This window comes from Musa acuminata, chromosome BXJ2-9 (genome assembly GCF_036884655.1).
Source record: "Musa acuminata AAA Group cultivar baxijiao chromosome BXJ2-9, Cavendish_Baxijiao_AAA, whole genome shotgun sequence".
NCBI lineage: Eukaryota > Viridiplantae > Streptophyta > Magnoliopsida > Zingiberales > Musaceae > Musa > Musa acuminata.
In genome coordinates, this window is record NC_088346.1 from 3,036,876 (window position 1) to 3,055,912 (window position 19,037).

The 19,037-nt window shown below is 45.8% G+C and overlaps 4 protein-coding genes across 7 annotated transcripts; 2 read left to right on the top strand and 2 right to left on the bottom strand.

The window, feature by feature from the left end:
- Positions 1 to 158: 158 nt before the first annotated feature.
- Positions 159 to 7,256, bottom strand: LOC135622512 (uncharacterized). Of its 2 annotated transcripts, XM_065124420.1 has the most exons (11): positions 6,925 to 7,064; positions 4,105 to 4,252; positions 3,391 to 3,476; positions 3,182 to 3,248; positions 2,618 to 2,760; positions 2,471 to 2,519; positions 2,252 to 2,389; positions 2,087 to 2,167; positions 838 to 1,014; positions 663 to 749; positions 159 to 521 (listed from the first exon to the last, which is right to left on the bottom strand). In XM_065124420.1, exons 3-11 carry the CDS (start codon positions 3,456 to 3,458, stop codon positions 459 to 461), a joined length of 873 nt encoding a protein of 290 aa, XP_064980492.1. In that variant the 5' UTR covers positions 3,459 to 3,476; positions 4,105 to 4,252; positions 6,925 to 7,064; the 3' UTR covers positions 159 to 458. The 2 variants fall into 2 exon arrangements, with proteins under 2 accessions (XP_064980492.1, XP_064980491.1); XM_065124419.1 differs by lacking the exon at positions 4,105 to 4,252 and having other exon boundaries at positions 6,925 to 7,256.
- A 422-nt stretch (positions 7,257 to 7,678) lies between these two features.
- LOC103996955 (abscisic acid receptor PYL4) lies at positions 7,679 to 8,955 on the bottom strand. Its single transcript, XM_009418032.3, has one exon. The coding sequence runs from the start codon at positions 8,885 to 8,887 to the stop codon at positions 8,006 to 8,008; it is 882 nt and encodes a 293-aa protein (XP_009416307.2). The 5' UTR covers positions 8,888 to 8,955; the 3' UTR covers positions 7,679 to 8,005.
- An 839-nt stretch (positions 8,956 to 9,794) lies between these two features.
- On the top strand, positions 9,795 to 13,935 carry LOC135622514 (dehydration-responsive element-binding protein 2B-like). 3 transcript variants are annotated; one of them, XM_065124424.1, is made up of 4 exons: positions 9,795 to 9,928; positions 11,819 to 11,868; positions 11,965 to 13,361; positions 13,453 to 13,935. In XM_065124424.1, exons 3-4 carry the CDS (start codon positions 12,475 to 12,477, stop codon positions 13,466 to 13,468), a joined length of 903 nt encoding a protein of 300 aa, XP_064980496.1. In that variant the 5' UTR covers positions 9,795 to 9,928; positions 11,819 to 11,868; positions 11,965 to 12,474; the 3' UTR covers positions 13,469 to 13,935. The 3 variants fall into 3 exon arrangements, with proteins under 3 accessions (XP_064980496.1, XP_064980498.1, XP_064980497.1); XM_065124426.1 differs by having other exon boundaries at positions 13,535 to 13,935; XM_065124425.1 differs by having other exon boundaries at positions 9,823 to 9,928; positions 11,816 to 11,868.
- Positions 13,936 to 17,535: 3,600 nt separating this feature from the next.
- On the top strand, positions 17,536 to 17,991 carry LOC135623976 (uncharacterized). Its single transcript, XM_065127449.1, has one exon. The coding sequence runs from the start codon at positions 17,536 to 17,538 to the stop codon at positions 17,989 to 17,991; it is 456 nt and encodes a 151-aa protein (XP_064983521.1).
- Positions 17,992 to 19,037: the final 1,046 nt, after the last annotated feature.

Sequence of the window (19,037 nt, forward strand, 5' to 3'; positions counted from 1 at the left end):
TGATTTAGGTATGCACCTTTAGGCCATCCGATAAACTAGTCTTATAATAGTCCAATTATGTCGTGAAATTAATGCTCATCATCTCTATGATTTGCTACGGGCAACAAACTGTAGCCTAATAGGCTTCTGAGCGGTCAAATATAAAAAAGTGCAACAACTTGGGAACAAATCTAAGCAGATTTGACGTGTTCAATTGGTAAATGCATAAACGTCTGACTGACTAAACAACACGGACAGACCGAGCTCAAAATCAAAAGCATAGACCGTAACAAAAGAAAAAAAAAGGCAACAATAAAAAGAAAGTCATAAAAATGGGCATTCGACACCGTACCTAAGTCGCTGGCCTCTTTGTGCTACTCCGGAATTCTGCATGTCAAGCTCATCCAGGATAAATGCAAATGAAGACTTAGAGTCTCATCTTTTGAAGTTTCAACATTCGAGTTTCGTTAGAAACAATATCAAGCACCAATGTTCTCAAGATCAGCCGATTTATCCATCCTTTTCAAGATTCCTGCGATAACCTGAGGATGGCCCTAGATCCTTAGGAACATTTCATAGTGATGAAGACGACGACAACAACAACAATAATAATAATAATAATTCAAGAAACTAGGAAGCCTAGTCCTCAAAAACAAGGAAAGGTGTTTTCTGGTGTATTTTACCTTTCCAGGTCCCAACTCATAGCTTTTCTTCAACCCTTTGTTTAACAGAGTCTTCAGCGTCAGTTCCCATTGCACAGGAGTCGTCACCTGCACTTGAGAAGAGGAGCCATATGACAAAGCTATTTATGATCATTATAAGTCGGGTAGAGCAAATTTAGGCAGTGAACATGGAGACCTGTTGTGCCAAAATTTTTTTGATCGTATCAGGATCCGAGTGTGGCTGGGCATCCACATTTGATATAACTGGAATCCTTGGCGTTCTGATTTCTGTTGTTGCGAGTGCAGCTTCTAATCTGGAGACAGCCGGTTCCATAAAGTTGGTATGAAAAGCACCAGCAACAGCAAGGCGTACCTGGTGATAAAGAGTGATCATTTTCTTGTGTCAATATAGATCTTGTTTCTCAAAACCAGACTTGCATAGAAAAATGTGAAAGATTTAAGCATAACCCTACATATTACACAACCCTTTAAGGTTTGCCATTTAACGTGGCAGAGTAGGCACTGCTGGGTACAATATAATAGTATCTTCAATCGGTATCAGACTTTTCTTCGATCTAGGTTGTGTCAGCTTCATATTTATATATTTGAACAGACTGTTACATTAGCAGCAAAATGTATATCTCGGTTATCATCCAACAAAGAATAGGAAAATGCTTAAAAAACACACACATTGCTACAAAGGCCAGCATCTTAGCACACTATGAATCCTGATATAATTTCTATTCCGACATAATATGCTATGGAGTAGCCCTGACCAAAGTCCCAGAAAAGAAAAAAGATCTAATGCTTGCATGATCAATGAGGAGATAATCTCAAGTAATATCCAAATGTGTAGATGAAGATGCAGAAGTTGGCAAGGGCTGGCTGTAGATTCATTGATAGACTATATGAAGATTATGGAGTGGGACGCTGGAGTGCTTAAAACTAGAATGAAGACAGACTTGTATAACCAAATTACCAAGTAGAATGGTGAAGAAAAATGGTTAAAAGATTAAGAGGAATCGAATGATCAAGAAAAGAATAGGTTTAAAGTTTAAACACAATATTAACATGGATGGAACTTAAACATAAAATCCATGCTGAAGTGCAGCAGAGTGACAACAATCTACGCTTAGCAATCCCAGTAACATATATGTAAAGCAATGTCAGTTGAGAGGTAATCACCACTGATTAAGGTTATAATGTTATCGATATTTGTCTCTCTTATTTGGTTATTTTAATTTAAATGTTTGCAATACAAATAGGCTTCTCAGTAAAGTAAATTTCAGTCTTTTTCTTAGACCTGTTTGACCCCAAAATTTCTTTCCTCAAGCATGATCAAAAGCAAAATATAAGCACATGAAATTCTTAACAACAAAGGTGCCTGAACAGTAACAAGAAGAGATGATTATAATATACAATCATAAATAGCAAAGAAGACTAACCGTCATCCGAGCCTTAAAAGACTTTGCCTTAGCTTCCACTGCTTCAACTCCCTTCACACCACCAGAAACAGCATAATTACCCTGCACTTCAAATTCATCTCTAGTCAAAGAAAAGGATTAAAAGAACACATTAAATAATTAAAAGAAGCATTGAGAAAACCATACTGGACATAAAAAGTTTGCGATCTGAACTTTATTTTGGTCATCAACTTCTTCGTTAGCAGCATCACATAACAGCTGCACCTTTTCAGAGTCCAGTCCGATGACACTGACCATAGCACTTTTAGCAGCATCAGCTGCATCCTGTGGAGTTTTATTGAAATAAGTCAAGAGAAGCTAGAGAAAGAAATAGCTAGTTCACAAATTCTGGTATCGGCTGCTAACCTGCATTGCTTCTCCTCTTAACTTGACAAGCTTGAGACCATCCTCAAAACTAGTGAATATCATGAAACAAACATGCTTTGATTGAGTGAAAGACGAAAATATCAAAGACGAGCCATCACAACAGAAGATTCTCACTATCTAATGTACCTGAATGCACCAGCAAATGCAAGGGCTGTATATTCTCCCAAGCTCAAGCCACAAGTGACATCTACAGAATTGATTATATCCTGACCCCCATCACGTGCCCGCAATACTTCAACTGCAGCTAGACTGGTAACATATATGGCTGGCTGCAAAAAGTTGAATTTTATAATGATACTATTGAACAAATTCATTATTTCTAATGACGAGGAAACCAGCTTCAGCATAAAAAAACAATTCAAGAGAACTAGATATATGACTAGACATACATGTAGAGCTGCATAACACTGAGTGAAAAATGTCCTCATAAATGGAAGTGGCATCTAACACCACTTCGAACCTCTAACGATTGTTATACCAAAAATAGGCTTCACTTGCATAGATAATCTACCAATAGTAGAATACTCATACTATATAAAACATCGAGAATTTTTCACATTTTCACAAAAGCAAAGAAATGCTTCCTGGAGAGCACACAGAAAATAAAATTATAGAGAAGCAAGTAATGAATGCCAGCAGAAGAGAAGAAATAACAGCCTGGTTATATACAGCCATTCTGCATTATTGTACCTGGCTTATTACTGTTGAATCAAGCTTTTCTTTTGGCCCATTGGCACAAACATCCAAGAGATCATAACTGAGGCAAAGGGAACAAAAGGATTAAATTTAGAAGATCAATATTACCAATGATAAGCATCGAGGGACATCATGGGCTTTGGGTTTTCTCCTTTTTGATGCCTAAGCTTTGTATTAGAGAAACTAGAGTAAGAATTTCGTACCCAAGTATATCATTTGCTTTCTTAAACAATTCAGCAGCAGCATTCACATTCTGAGCTTCCACCCCCATTCCAACAGTTTGTGCTCCCTGAAACCAAAAAAGAAAAAAAGAAAGAAAAGTCCAATATGCTCAATCCCACATAGAAATCCAGAACATTAGGCACAAAAAAACTCATAAAGTCATTGTTTTCATACTTCAGGTAGTTGCTCTGGACATAGAATAGATAAGTAGTCCATGTGATACATAATTAATATGATTATGACAAAAATGTTTGCCAAGCATGATCATTGTTGGATTTTCATCTAACATGTATATTACATATTGCTCTGGCTATCTAAAAGAAGCTGTCTGAACTTCTGCAAGTTGAAACAGCTGTTTACGTAGAGAAAGTTGGCATCAAGAAAAGTAATATGTAGCACCACCACTGGTGCATGAAATGTTTGAACATGCTCATGTGGTGAATTTCAGCTTTTCAATGATTGGTGTCTTAATATAGTTTTTGAATGCACTTCAGTAATCATCCTACCACCCCACTGTCTGTTCACATCCAAATGATTGGAACCTGGCAATCCACATGGTAATCAAACACCAATAAGATCAGCAGAATAATATTCATGTGAATTCAACATCTGGTGGTAGTGTACCACACTGACCTACCAACAGTTGAGGTTTCGAAACCTCATTCCACAAATTTTAAAGATGACGACTATCTTACATCTTGATTACTGATGGCAAGGTCCTTAGATTGAATCCCGTCTTCATCACTTATTTTGAAGATATATTTTGATTACTGATAACAAGGTTCTGAATACATTTCAGTAATCATCCTATCACCCCATGATCACATCCAAATGAGTGCAACCCTGCAATCCATATGGTGATCAAACAGTGAAAAGTTCAGCACAACAATAACCATATTGTTAAAAAAAGACAACCAAAACCAGATGCGGATATGCAGCATCTAGCTTGAAACAATAAAGCCAAGGACAAAAAACAACCGGAAGAATGACACAAAGATTTAACAAGATAAAACCCTCAATTATTTTGAGGAAACATCTAGGTATAAGCTAAAAGAAATTCTCTACAAATAAATGGGAGTACAACTTTCTTTCTAATACAAGGAGTAACACAACACCTTCTCTCATGTGATAGAAGTAGAGGAAAAACTCATAAATGAGAAAATGAGGAACCAAACTGAGGAGAAAACAATTCTCTTATTTCTCTATCTCTCTCTTTCTTCCTCTCTCTTCTTCCTTTTTCCTCTCTTGCTCACGATGGCATCTTCATTATGTGTTTTCACCTCTCTCATTTGGTGCCTTATATAAGCAACAGTCTTGCACGAGGAGAACTCTTGCATGCATACACCATCAAAGTCCTGAACGCACATGTCTCACGAAGATTGCAGAGCGATGTGGGCACGTGTGGGTGAATCTGCAACCACCGACTTGCTTGCCAATAAAAGTAAAAATAAAATGCCAAGTCATATACTGCTAACGTCTTCACCAAGCCATAAGAGGATCTAGTTCACATGAAGTCATAACATCTGCTTGGTTGTTCATTATTTCGATCTTCTACATATCCATGTTATCATCCACCATTATTTCTTGAATGAAGTGATATTGAACTCCTATGTACTTTGTCCTGGGATGGAAGATTGGACTTCTCGCGATGTGCAAGACACTCTGACTGTCACAATATAAGGAAATATTCCCCTGCTTGTGCCTGAATTCCTTCATTAACCTTCTAATACAAATTGCCTCGTCGCAAGCGTGTGTAGTTGTCATGTACTCTATTTCTATCGTAGATAGAGCTATAATAGTTTGCAACTTTAGAACTTTCTACAAGTGATACAACAGTGATAGAAAGTTCAAAAACCACTTTAGTTCAGCGAAAAATGTATTCAATATCAGAAAATCTAGTTTCTTCTGAAGCAGATCCAGAGCATGATGAACAAGTAACAATCCAGTCTAAGGTTCAAGAAGTCTGACAATTAATTCATAAGAGGGTACCACCAACTTAGCACAAGGAGTATGTTTTGGAGAGCAATGTTGTGTACTGTCTTCTAATAGAGGATGGAGAGATCTCAAATCTAGAAAAAGGATCAAGTGTTTGTGGACAGAAAATGTAAGAGAATATATGAGAATGGGGTTCGATGAAGGCATCGAGAGACAATTTCCAACGTCATACAGTCCTCAACAGAATGATGTGATAAAGCAGATGAACATGACTTTTAGGAGAGGACCATAGCAATATTGGTTACTACAGGTCTGGCCAAGTCATTTTGGGCAATGTTATGCTATTAATCGGTCTCCCTTAACAACGATTAAATTGAAGACACTCATGGATATGTGGATTGGTAAATCAGTTGATTATTCTTCTCTTCATATATTTGGTTATCCTATATATGTAATGTAAAATGCCCAGGAAAGAATGAAGCTAAATTCTAAGTCTAGAAAATATATATTCTTGGACTAGGGAAGTGGGTGATTATAGGAACCACTCGTGTGCACGGGTGGTTGCAACAACCTCCCCACCTTCACAAAATGTACATGGTTGCAGGAACCACACGCTCGTCCCCACATCATACTATAATCTCAACGAGACGTGTGCGTGGATGACTTCAGTGACATGCGTGTGTTGGAGTTCTCCTCGTGCAGGACTCTGGTGCCTATATAAAAACACACAATGAAGAAACCAGCTAGAGAGGAAAAAAGAACAAAAAAAAAAGAAGAAAGAGAGAGAAAGAAGGAAATTGTTTTCTCCTTAATTTAGTTATTCCTTATTTTTTTCATTTGTTTCTCCTATTATTAGAGAGAATGAGTTATGATACTTCTTGTCTTAGAGAGAAGATTATAGTCTTTGTTTATTTATAGTGAATTCCTTCTAGATTGCCTGTGGACGTTAAGTAATTAAAGGGTTTTACCATGTTAAATCTCGGTATCATTCTACCATATGTTTTTATCTTCGATTTTATTGTTTCCAACTATATACTGCTTGCCCGCATCCGATTTTGGTTTTGTCTTTTCAAACACATGCAAATTTAATATCCGGTGATGGACCACACCCACCTACCAACAATTGAGGTTTCAAGACCTCATCCGATAATATTTTAAAGATGTCTACTATCTTAGTTAGTAAAGATCTTGATTACTAATAGCACAAAGTCCGATTGAATCCCGTCTTCACCATTAAACTATCTGGTTTTTGTATCCAACGACGCCCTCTGATCATGACTTCTCGTCATTTGTTACATTCGATGCAAAACATAACTAGAAGGGAATCTTATTATCTTCTCGTTGTCATCCGTCGATTCCTCACAAACAAATTAGACCTCATTAACTAAATTATTTCCTAGATATTAAAGAAGAAAAAAAATGCCAAGACACGATCCTTTGTTATACATAACGTCTCGCATTTTTACCCGGTCATTTACGAAGATTTCTACTGTTGCTTTCCTTAAAGTAACTATAAGTACCTCATGGAAGAATCCAAACAAAGCCACAAGCTCACAGAGTGAGGGTCGGAATCGGATTACCTGGCCAGGAAAGAGGAAAGCACAAGAGGGCTTATAATCTTGGAAGAGGGCATCATTTCCCACTGTAGCTCGCGATCCGACCGAGACGCTCATGAAAACCCTAGTTCTCCAGGGGTTCCTGTGACACAGGAACGATCTCCGGGCACCATTAACCGCGGAGAACCGGTGGAGCGGGGCCAAGGGGATCAAAGCAGTTGAAGCCGACGACATCGTGGAGGGGGAAGAAAGCGGTCGCCGAGATCGGAAGAGAGGAGCTAAAACAAAGGGGGAGATAAAAGAGAGCGGCGGAGCACACAAGATGAGTGAGAGAAGAAAAAGCGGTCCCACCCCAGCGGCCTTCTTGTTTTCTCCGCCTCCGGCCCAGGCCGAGTCAATATCCGAGCCACCACAAATTCCCAAATCACAACAATTTTATTTGAATGATTAATCTTTATTTTTGGTTTTTTTAACAGCGTTCGTTGATTTTTAAAATAATATCCTTAATTGAAAATATTTAAATTATCTTTAAAAATTGACTATATTTTTTTTCATCTCTTACAGTATTTTGATTGATCTCATAAAAATATTGTAAAATCTCCTTAAAAATATAATAAATCAGTTAAATAAAATTAAATTATACTAGAAATCATTTGATATATCATGATTCACATAAATATTTATAATAATTTACAAATAATATATATATATATATCATTTCAATTTACATTAAAAAAAATTATGTTACAACTCAGACGGTAGGCACACTGCTTACTACTGATTTGGAATCGTCAGTCAAAGGGGCATCAATTCTGTGAGACAAGATACAGTGGGGATCATTACAAGCTACCTTGCAACTTGCAAAGCGAGTGGCACACCATCCCCATTTGTCAGTACAATCGGAACAGTACTCCACAGAAGCAAAAAGCTCAAGTTGATGGGCGGAGACGAACAGATGGAAGACAGGAACCTGATGCAGATATCAAATGAAAAGACAAGAAGAGGCTGCAGTTTTCTGAGTCGGAATAAGATGTCCAGAGCTTGCTTGTCATCTCGTTTGATCTGATAAGAAAACGAAAATAAAAGAAGTCATGCGAGATCCCATTTAATTACGGGTTGCCCTCCGGCGCCGTACTTGGAGGCTTCCGGCGATCCTCGCCAGGGACCGGAGGTTGCACTTGACGATGGTGTCGACGAACACCCGCGTCTCCTCCGTCGTATTCCCCGGCGGCACGTCGACCACGTAGGATTCCACCACCACCGTGCGTCCGCCTCCGTCGTCGTCCGGGTGGAGCGTGGTCACGGAACGGTAGTTGGCGAGGCGGTGCTCGCCGTCAAGGATCTCGAGGCGCTCCGTGCTGGTGGCCGCCGGCAGGCCGGAGACGACGCGCACCTCCCGCAGGGTGCCGACTTCGCCGTCCCCCACGACGACGTCGCAGCTCTTCACGAAGTGCTTGTACGCCTGCGGCCTGTCGAAGCGCCGTACCACCGCCCACACCGCCGCCACCGGCGCCGTCACCGTCTGCACCACCGCCGAGCAGCACTGGTTCGTCCCCACCGCAGCACTGGTTCTCACCCGGAAGCCGAGAACGTGGCGCTCGTCGTCAAGGATCTCGAGGCGCTCCGTGCTGGTGGCCGCCGGCAGGCCGGAGACGACGCGCACCTCCCGCAGGGTGCCGACTTCGCCGTCCCCCACGACGACGTCGCAGCTCTTCACGAAGTGCTTGACGACGTGGCGCTCGTCGTCAAGGATCTCGAGGCGCTCCGTGCTGGTGGCCGCCGGCAGGCCGGAGACGACGCGCACCTCCCGCAGGGTGCCGACTTCGCCGTCCCCCACGACGACGCGCACCGCCGCCACCGGCGCCGTCACCGTCTGCACCACCGCCGAGCAGCACTGGTTCGTCCCCACCGCGTGCTCGTGGTGCCTCGCCACCGCCTCCGGCACCTCGTGCGCCGTGCAAAACTCGGTCGCTGGAATACAAGGCATCGCTTCGCTTCTCTCTTATTCCTCTCGACAGAGTCTTCGAAGACTTGGATATGGGAGGGTGCGGTGACCAGCGGAAGCGACCACATAAATACTGATGCTTTGGATGTCAAATTGGGACTCTTTTAGTGGTAAACTCACCACAATAATCTTTAATCATACTTTTCGACATTATATTTAAAATATATTTTAGAAAAAGTGACGCGCAAGTCAAAAAGCTAATAGTCCGAAATGGTAGCATAATGGATAAGATAAGCACTGCCTCGAGGACTAAACGCAGTTCCATTCTTGAGTTCACACGTGACGCATCGACATCCCATTCCCCAATGGGACTCTTTCACCTTTGCTTCAGCGGTGGGGTCCTCTTGGTGGAGCACATGTCGATGGCAGTGCCCGGCATTTTGGCTACTACATTATTATGTGATTTTTTTTAATGTTGTTAATTGGTACTGGGCGTGTCCATATAATTCGGTCCAAACCTTCCAACATCATAGCGTACGCAATCAGAAGGTCAAAAATTAAATGTTTGACTAAATTTTTAGATTAATTCACACGCAAGACCGGTTTGACCGAGTCTTCCCGAGCAACAGCTCAGATTGAACTCATGGATGACGATCGAGAAATCCTGGCCCTTCATCTTTTCTTCCGAAACGGATAGGGCCGATGGCAGACCCGTGGGCTCGACGGAATCGCCGCGCGAAAGGAAAGCCCGAACCACATGGTGCACGCCTATTATGGTCTACGTGTACGGTCGGATAGAAAAGCTAAGCCTTAGTGGCTAAGTAATGGGTCACGTGATCTCCCGCCGCACTTGTGGGAAGTTTCGTTGAAACGTGGCTCTTCAGACGTCACACCTTGCGACACGAGGTCTGCCACCTAAGGAACCGAGGTATTTGTCCCCTTATATAATGGTCTCGGCGGGTCATCGAGTTTTTCTTCGAGACCAAGAAACATCTGATGATTGTGCCCCGACGGCAGGAAGAAGAAGAACCGCGAGGAGGACGAGGAGATGGGGATGATGATGTTGATGATGGAGTCCGATAGGTAAAGCTACAAATCCTTCCATGAGCTACTCGTTTCTTGTGTAGTGGTGGTTCGGTTCTTGTTTGGTTTTCGTCGTTTCGGTTTGGTAGATTCGATTTTTGCCGCTCCAGTTGTTTCCATTGTTTTCTCGAGGTCTGATCCTCTTCGGTTTCTAGGGTTTATCTCCGGTTTTGTGAGGTGGTTTTGTGATGACCATGTGAAGAAAAAAGAAGCTAAGACGAGTGAATCAAACTCTTTCAGCGTCCAAATTTCGTTGAAATCATGGTAGCGACGAGAGGAAAACGGGGCCATCGATTTTTGGGTTTTCGTGAGGTCTGCTGAAAGTGGATACTTGAAATAAGGGTTTTGCATCTTCCAAAACAGTTTTCTTTGAAATAAGGGTTCTGTTCCTCGGGGAGGTCGAGTTCATGATTGATTCGATGCAGAATTGAATGTTTCTTGTGACTGTGTTACGTATGTAGGAAGCTTGTGACGAGTGCTTCTGGTCGCTTTTGGTTTCATTTTGATCGCAATAGGAGGAGAGTCGAGGCAGAAATGAGGGAATGATGCAAGCTGAACGATACTACTACGATATCTGTTTGTATGTTCAGAACTAAGATGATAGGTAGCTTGGTCGTCGGCGTTACGATGCACGGTTCTGTTGAGTGATATTTGCAGAGGTTTAAATTGTGAACAGGGATTCGTAGGTTAAGAATACCGTGGGATGATGGGAGCTATCCTTTTGATTCTTGGAGTGCCAAATAACTATCAGAGTTGAGGGTGCATCAGGTGCAAAGTAAATTCTTTTGATGCTTCCAGAGACGTACTAAGATGCCCCAATGATTATTACTAAGGTTGTCCTTCAATTTGTCAGATAATTAAAGGATTTTGGAAAATTTGCAATCAGAAATATGTATTTTCTTTCTCTTGGGTTCCTGCCAAGGTGAGGGGAGTTTGAGATGGAAGCAGAGTTGTGGAAGAGAAGGATCTTTGGTAATTTGGAATCTATAAAGAGTAGGCAATGTAATATAATCTGTTTGGATTATTCAGTACATTGTTCTAGTAGTGTCAGTACATTATTCAGTACATTCCTAGAGAGCAGTGTGTTGTAGTTTTTTCTTCGTCACTGATGATGTCTGAAAAAATGCTGGATGTCGGATTAAGCGAGAAGCATGCGATCGTTCTCATAAAAGCCAAGCTGTGGAGAGACATGGATTTAGGAAGTAGGAGCGGTGATCGTTGTGGTCTGCTTTACTTCTTTTGCCGGAAGTGGCTTTTTTGGGTGTATTTTGCAACTCGAGTTGGATTCAAATTGCCTTGTGTTCAATAGCAAAGAACCCTTTGAGAATATAGAGATCCTGTTGTGTCACATTCTCGTAGAAGGTAGCAAACTTGTGGGCTTGTATGGAGTTTCTGGGCACTATGGATTCTGTTCTTTAGTTGTTGCCCTTCACTCGATGGACATTTGAATTTCTAGAAACAGTACTATGAATTTTTATGCGTTTAAGTGGGTGGTAGGTCGATGGAATTCCCCACCCTTGTGATAATAGTTCCATTATGTGCTTGTCTTGAGATGGTGGATCCAATGAAAGTAGGAACATGGTGAGCCTAAGGTACGAGGATTTACGTCGGTTTTCGACATATACGATAATTGAGCTGTCAGAACTTGAGGTGTTGTCTGACACGGATACTATGACAACAGTGACAACAGGGTTCCTACACAGGTTTTATGGGAGGTTTGCGGACTGACGTCTTAATTTGTTTTTGTTGCTCGTGGAATTTAACAAGTTTGAAGACGTTAGATGATTTTTGTTCTGTTAATTAAGTGTTTATGATTCCTTTTTTGATGGATCACATTCTTTACTTATGTGGCTGCGGTTGTTTTCTGTTTTATGATTTCTGCTGAAGTAGAATTCGGGAGCGGCAGGTGCTTGGTTGTATTGATTCTACAGAACATCTAGGTATGTATAATTTTCATCTGGTTTAATGTACGATTTAGTTGCCATTTTTCAGTGTCAAAATTGGATTCAGCTTATGTTTTTGAAAGCCACGTTCAGATGTGGGCTCGGAGGAGATGGTGGTCGACCTGAGTTGCAAGTAGTTCCATCGATACTCCTTCACAGCGTTACGTGGGATAGCTTTGGGTCCTGGATGTGGCTTGTCTTGTGCTTTTACTGCTGCTGCTGTTGCTGTTGCTTTGCCTGGGTGGTGTAGCGTGGGACTCCATAATCCTAGAAGAGAGAAACAAAGCCTCTTTATCGACTTCTCTTTCTGTCTGTTGTGTTGTTTTGTTCTTTGTTGGTGTCTACATTTTCGCGTTCGAGCCATGGGAGCTTTTATTCCTTTTTTGAGCATCGCCTTTCCGTGTTCTATCTACCCGATTCGAAGATAATTTGGTTTTGTCGAGTTTTCTTCTGCTGTTCTCGTTTGGTGCTTTGACGCTGATCCTCCCTTCTCTCAGGCAAAAAAAAAAAAAAAGAGTACGCAGGGGGGGGGAGAACGGCGCCGGTTCCGTGGCAGAAACCATTGCCCGGTGGAGAGAACACAATCGCCAGCTCGACCGTTCCATGGATGGTGAAGAGCGAGTTCGGAGAGCACCTGCAAAAGGTTCAAGAAAAGGTTGCATGCGAGGCAAAGGTGGGCCAGAAAACCCTAAATGCAGATACCGTGGTGTAAGACAGCGTACCTGGGGCAAGTGGGTTGCCGAGATCCGAGAGCCAAACCGGGGCAGTCGCCTTTGGTTGGGGACCTTCCCGACTGCTGTGGAAGCTGCTCTTGCCTATGACGATGCCGCAAGAGCCATGTACGGTACCATGGCCCGCGTCAACCTGCCGGGAGCTGTAGACGTCCCTGCCATGAGAAGGGAGTCGTGCGAGACGACCACGACTTCACGTAAATCCAGTGCGGTCGATGGCTCCATGTCTCGTGAGATCGACCGCAAGGTTCCAAGGTTTGACCCGAGGGATGAGGTGGCTTATTCCGATGCCACAGACGTCTCGGATGACTGGGACAAGGATGTGAAGCTGCTTCCAAAGGTCCAACAGAAAGATAACGCGGAGAAAGAGTCTACTACGACCGAAGCGTGCGTAGAGCTTCGACAGACCGGTGATCGGGATCCTCCTACGACGGATGGGCGGGAGGAAGAATTCTCTGTAGAGGAGATGCTGAGGATGCTGGGTGCAGATGCCGAAGCTAGTATGGCCTGTCATCTCGGTCCTGTTGGTAGGGACGTGAACTGGCAGGGCATCAGTGCAGCCGACGACCTAGCGCTGGACTTGCAGCAGAATCCAGATGCTACACTGTGGGGCATGGCGCAGAATCCTCTGGGGTTCGACTACGGTGATGATAGTCTTTGGAGGCCACTGGGAGATGACTGGGAGTACGGCCCGGTGGAGGTTCCAAAGATGACGGAGTTGGGGACGTTTGATGCTGACTTCTCGTCCGGCCCCAGGAGGTAAAAGACATTTCTCGGAAGATTAGTTGTTCTTTTATTTAGAAAGCAGACGCATTCCACAGGTTTATTTATTTTTATTTTTTATTTTTAGAATACGAGGAGAATAGTATATGCTCAGAATGCTGTCGCCATATGTGTGTAATGGTACTAGAAATTTTTATTTGTATTTCTAGGGCGGTGTAAGTGATGTGAGGGTGCGTAGCAGTAGCAGAAGTCATAAGAGTCATGTGACCACCTGGTGTTCTTTCCACTCAGTAGTGTTTTACTATGCCTTGCCTGTGGAAGTACACGAGGCGTGAAGCTTCTTCTGAGCGGCCAAAATGGCGTCAAACGAAGGGTGAGTGCGAGTGAGTCTGGGGAGAGAAATGGTTTGTTTGGTGTCGGCGAGAGGTAAAAGGCGCAGAAGAAAGAATCATGCTTTTACGATAGTAGTGCGAATGTTGGGACTGTGGATTCTTAACACACGAGGGGCAAACGAAGACAGCAGACTACGAGGTTTGGTGTAATATTGCAATCGCAAGCCACATCTCACGTGGCTTCTTCTACCTGAATTATTAACATTAAATTATTATGATTGCCTCTTGTTTTATTTTATTCTATTTATCCTTTACATTGTTTTAGGAGAAGAAGGTGATGCGGATAGTAATTATGATAAGACTCGGTTGACGTCAGATGACGCCTCACGCCTCAGTCAACGCGACAGCACCCGGTCAAACGGATCGGAACACAGGTCGAGGTGTATTAATGCCTATTCAGGCTCGATTTTTCACGCCACGCAACCACCAATGTTAGACGCAACCAGTCTGCCCCCTGCAAGCGGGCACATTAGGAAACAGTAAGCCTCCCTATAAATATTCTCGCACTCTGAACGAGTGTGGGGGAGGGGGAGGAGGTGACACACCAAAGAGACTTCTTCATCTAAACCCCCTCCACTATCGTCTGACCCGATCGTCGGAGGGGTCGGGTCGAGCCTCCCGACCCGACCTTTGTGCAGGTGCGAAGCTGAAGGTCCCCGCCAGACGCGCAGGCGAGGAGTTCCTGTCCCGAGGCAAAGGCGACCCCGTCCCGATCGGACATCGCACCACGACCCCCTCTGCGGGCTCGAGGAAGGCCCTTGAGAGATCCCCATCGTCCGGACCCGAACCAAGCCACGTCGGCCCCGAGGCCACGGCTCAAGGTCGTTTACACCAACAGATTGGCGCTAGAAGGAGGGCCCGGAATGTCGGGTGATCACCCGAGCGGCTTAGATGAGCCCACGATTGACAGGTCGCATCCGATTGAAGCCTCAGGGGAACATCCCCCGCACGGAGACCATCGTGACGAACACCCCGCCACGACCTCAGATTGATATTGGCGGATATTCGACAACCCGGGCGTGTCGCCACCCGACGGCGCCCCCGCCGACCCCTCGCCCGTGTCGTCCGAGGCCTTTCAGGACCTTGCTCGTCAAGTCCGAGCTCTGATGGGTATGGTGCAAACCATTATCCCGCTCATTTCGAATTCGGCGCACCCGCCTGCGATCGAACCACTGCTACAACGCGAGGCTCCCGTTCGAGCCCACGCAACACTTCCGGAGCCCCCCACTTCGCCTTGGGTCCGACCGGCCCCACTCGGGTATCCAGTGATGGCAAACCCGAGCGGTCGCCCGGAACCCGAGGCACTCTCTTCGGACTCCCTGCAGGCCCAGTTGCGCTTCGTCAATCAGCGACTCGACGAGTTGCAGAAAGAGGTTTGCAGGTCCAAGGGAGAGCTCGGGGAGGACGCACACCAAGGGTCTCCCTTCATGCCCGAGATACGGGATCAGACAGTCCCCCCGGACTTCCAGCTCCCCTCTCTGGACGCTTACGATGGCTCCACCGACCCGGCGGACCATGTAGCTGCTTTTCGCGCCCAAATGGCGCTATGCGGAACCTCTGATGCCTTGATGTGCAGAGCATTCCCTACCACTATGAGAGGGCCGTCCCACTCGTGGTATGACGACTTGAAAACCGGAACGATCGCTTCCTTCGACTAGCTTGTCAATGACTTCAAGCTCCACTTCGCGGCCTATGCATGACCGAAGCCTTCCGCGGCACTGCTCCTCAGACTCAAACAAAGGGAGGATGAGCCCCTCTCACACTTTGTGGATCGCTTTGCCACGCAAATCCGAGGTTTGTCGGACACTCACCCCTCTCTATTAGTGCAGGCGTTTATGATAGGCCTGCGACCTTCCAGATTCCTCTAGTCCCTCGCGGAGCGACCTCCCACCACGGTGCCAGAGATGCTCCAGTGGGCTAACCGTTATATCGCCGCGGAGGCCTGGGCGGCCGTGAGGAGAAGGGACGACTTCCGACCGCGAGCTCCATAAGAGAGGTCAAGCACCCGTGGCGGCTACTCGATGTAGTCCTCATGAAAAGAAATCTAAGCCCTGCCTCAGTCTCTTCCGAGCAAAGGTTCAGTATCTACCTGACCCCCTCTCAGCTCGCGGTTAGCCCCGGCTTAAAATCTTCTGAATCTACACGGCTCGGCCATAGACTACCAAGCCCACCTCAAGGCGGCCTGCCCACTTGAGTTGCATTCCTCGGCCACAGACTACCGAGCCTACCTCAGGGTGGCCTACCCACCTGAGCTGCATTCCTCGGCCATAGACTACCGAGCCCACCTCAGCACGGCCTTCTCACCTGAGCTGCATCCCTCGGCTGAAGACTGCCAAGTCCACCTCAGCGCGGCCTGCCCGCCCGAGTCGTGCCCCTCGGCCCGAGCCACGTCCCTCGGCCACATGATGCCCGAGACCACGCCTGCGCAACCAGCCCGCCTGCATCGTGCTACTCGGTCGCATGATTCCTGAGACCACACCAGCGTGGTCTGCCCGCCTGCGTCGTGTTACTCGGCCGCATGATGCCCGAGACCACACCTGCGCGGCCTGCCCGCCTTCGTCGTGCTCCTCGACTCCATGCCTCCCGAGACACACCTGTGTGGCCAACCCGCCTGCGTCGTGCTCCTCGGCTCCATACCTCCCGAGACACACCTGCGCGGCCAGCCCGCCTGCGTTGTGCTCCTCGGCTCCATGCTACTTGAGACACACCTGCGCGGCCAGCCCACCTGCGTCGTGCTCCTCGGCCCCATGCTCCTTGAGATACACCTGCGAGGCCAGCCCGCCTGCGTCATGCTCCTCGGCTCCATGCTCCCCGAGACCGCGCTTGCACGGCCAGCCCGCCTGAAAGCTGAAGCCATGCCTCGGACTCCCGTTACAACGACCGACGCATAGCTTCTTTCCGGGGGGGGAATATGATGAGGATAGTAATTATGATAAGACTCGGCTGACGTCAGATGACGCCTCACGCCTCGGTCGATGCGACGACACCTGGTCAAACGGATCGGAACATAGGCCGAGGCGCATTAACGCCTACTCAGGCTCGGTTCTTCACGCCACGCCACCACCAATGTCAAACGCAACCAGCCTGCCCCCTGCAAGCGAGCACATCAGAAAACAATAAGCCTCTCTATAAATACCCTCGCACTCTGAACGAGTGGGGGGGGGGGGGGGAGGAGGTGATACACCAAAGAGACTTCTTCATCTAAACCCCCTCCACTATCGTATCGTCTGACCCGATCGTCGGAGGGGTCGGGTCGAGCCTCCCGACCCGACCTTTGTGCAGGTGCGAAGCCGAAGGTCCCCGCCAGACGCGCAGGCGAGGAGTTCCTGTCCCGAGGCAAAGGCGACCCCGTCCTGATCGGACATCGCACCACGACCCCCTCTGCGGGCTCGAGAAAGGCCCCTGAGAGATCCCCGTCGTCCGGACCCGAACCGAGCCGTCGACCCCGAGACCACGACTCAAGGTCGTTTACCAACAGAAGGTAATACATCTTATCAATTTAAAGATTTTAGAAAAAAAAAAAATCATCCAAACCAAGATAAATTAATGTCAATCAAATCCTACGACGACGACGACGACGTTGTCAATCGATTTATTTTACGCAAAGCATTATCGATATTTTATGTTAACTGATCGTGCCGTGTCATGAATGTTGAACTACGAAAACAAAGGAAGAGAAATAGAAAAGGACTTGCAATGAGAGGTCAATGAATAGAGTTGTTTGCGGAGTGGAATTGAGTACGTCAAACTCCAACATAGTCTTTGGATGGACATTGGAGTACTTACTATACGCCGGCGACAAGAAGAAGAAGAAGACGATGGGGATGGGCAACAACCTCAGGTGCTGCTTGGCTTGCGTCCTCCCCTGCGGCGCCTTCGACGTGGTTCGAGTCGTCCACCTTGACGGCCAGGTCGAGGAGTACTACAGCCGCCGCCACGTCTCCGCCGGGGAGATCATGGCGGCAAACCCCGACCACTTCCTCACCCGGCCATGCTCTCGGGGCGTGGCGCGTCGGACCTTGGTCGTCCCGGCGGAGTCGCAGCTCGAGCGAGGCCACATCTACTTCCTCGTTCCCACCTCGACATCGCCGACGCAGCGGAAGCAGAAGAAGAGCGATAGGCGAGAGAAGCCTGCGAAGAACGCACCGAGCATCGATGTCGCGCCAAGTGAGGACCACGGTTGCCTGGCGGCGGAGAAGAAGCCACGCCGCTGGAGCGATCGGGTCGGAGCATGGCGGCCGCGTCTGGAGAGCGTTCGTGAAGAGAACTCATGAAGAGTCGGGAAGGCATCAATTGGATGGGTGCGTGCTGTTCTTGCATGAACAAAAAGAAGAGCAAACTTGATAGGAAGAGACCATCACAGTCTCGATCATTCTCTTTCTACCGGTCTGCTGGTGTTCGTGCTTTACCTCAAACTACGCAAAGCTCTTGCAGCTGCTGATGAGCCAATTCTTGGCATCGAATTCTTTGGCTTACTCCTGCAATCAAGTTTCTCATCGATCCAAACAAAGCACAATAAAGAGATGCAATGTTAAAAGGTAGAAAACGTGTGGTGATCATATATAGTTTCTTGCGCGAGGAAAGAGATCCAAGTTTGGTGCTTTGTGCCGCAACAGAAGACTTCTCGTGCAACGAAGAGAGAGAGCCAAAAGGAACCGACGAAAGATGACTTGTGAGCTAAAAGTCTACAACAACTAATTGTGTTGCATTCTCAATTCAACACGTCTATTGACTTCAACTCTTGGAAGAATATTTACAGTGACTATGGTCCCAAAATCGACAGGAATTTGGAACAGAAACCAGCATCGGATCATGGGGTCTTGCTGAGGTGAAAACATTCATCGGTTGTTTGGTTCTTGATGTGATGTGATGATTTAATGGTGAAATGATCGATGATGAGAATGACAGGCTGCTGAATCGATCGATGATGCTTAGAACTGGAAGAAGATTTGAAGGTAGACATGGTTCTTGTGAGACCTGATAAGTGATGGGTAGGGTTGTTCTTGTTGGAGAACACAGACAAAGAGTTGGCTTGGTGAGCAGACTCTCCATGATCAGCTGCCAGAAGAACGTGATGTTATTGGTTTCATGAACTAGTAATTCATAGAGATCTGTTTCGTAGACTCTGCGTTTGCATATCAAGTCATGCCTTAAGTTATTCATTTAATGCAATAATTGGTGAAAACGTCCTTTGTCACATCTGTAATTTTATTTTTTTATAGGATTACAAAAAATCTTTCTCCAGATACATAATCAAAAGTTAAATAAATAAATAAATATTTTTATTAATATACACAAATTATAAATAGTTATTATAATG

Bases quoted from the DNA above. Each gene is read 5' to 3' on its own strand.
- LOC135622512 (XM_065124419.1), bottom strand. From the start codon at position 7,134: ATGTCGTCGGCTTCAACTGCTTTGATCCCCTTGGCCCCGCTCCACCGG. The intron at 2,761-3,181 runs GTACAATAATGC...AACTTTTTGCAG, and splicing joins ATTCAACAGTAATAAGCCAG to CCAGCCATATATGTTACCAG. The intron at 1,015-2,086 runs GTTAGTCTTCTT...CTTTATCACCAG, and splicing joins CTTTTAAGGCTCGGATGACG to GTACGCCTTGCTGTTGCTGG.
- LOC103996955 (XM_009418032.3), bottom strand. From the start codon at position 8,887: ATGCCTTGTATTCCAGCGACCGAGTTTTGCACGGCGCACGAGGTGCCG.
- LOC135622514 (XM_065124424.1), top strand. From the start codon at position 12,475: ATGGATGGTGAAGAGCGAGTTCGGAGAGCACCTGCAAAAGGTTCAAGA.
- LOC135623976 (XM_065127449.1), top strand. From the start codon at position 17,536: ATGGGGATGGGCAACAACCTCAGGTGCTGCTTGGCTTGCGTCCTCCCC.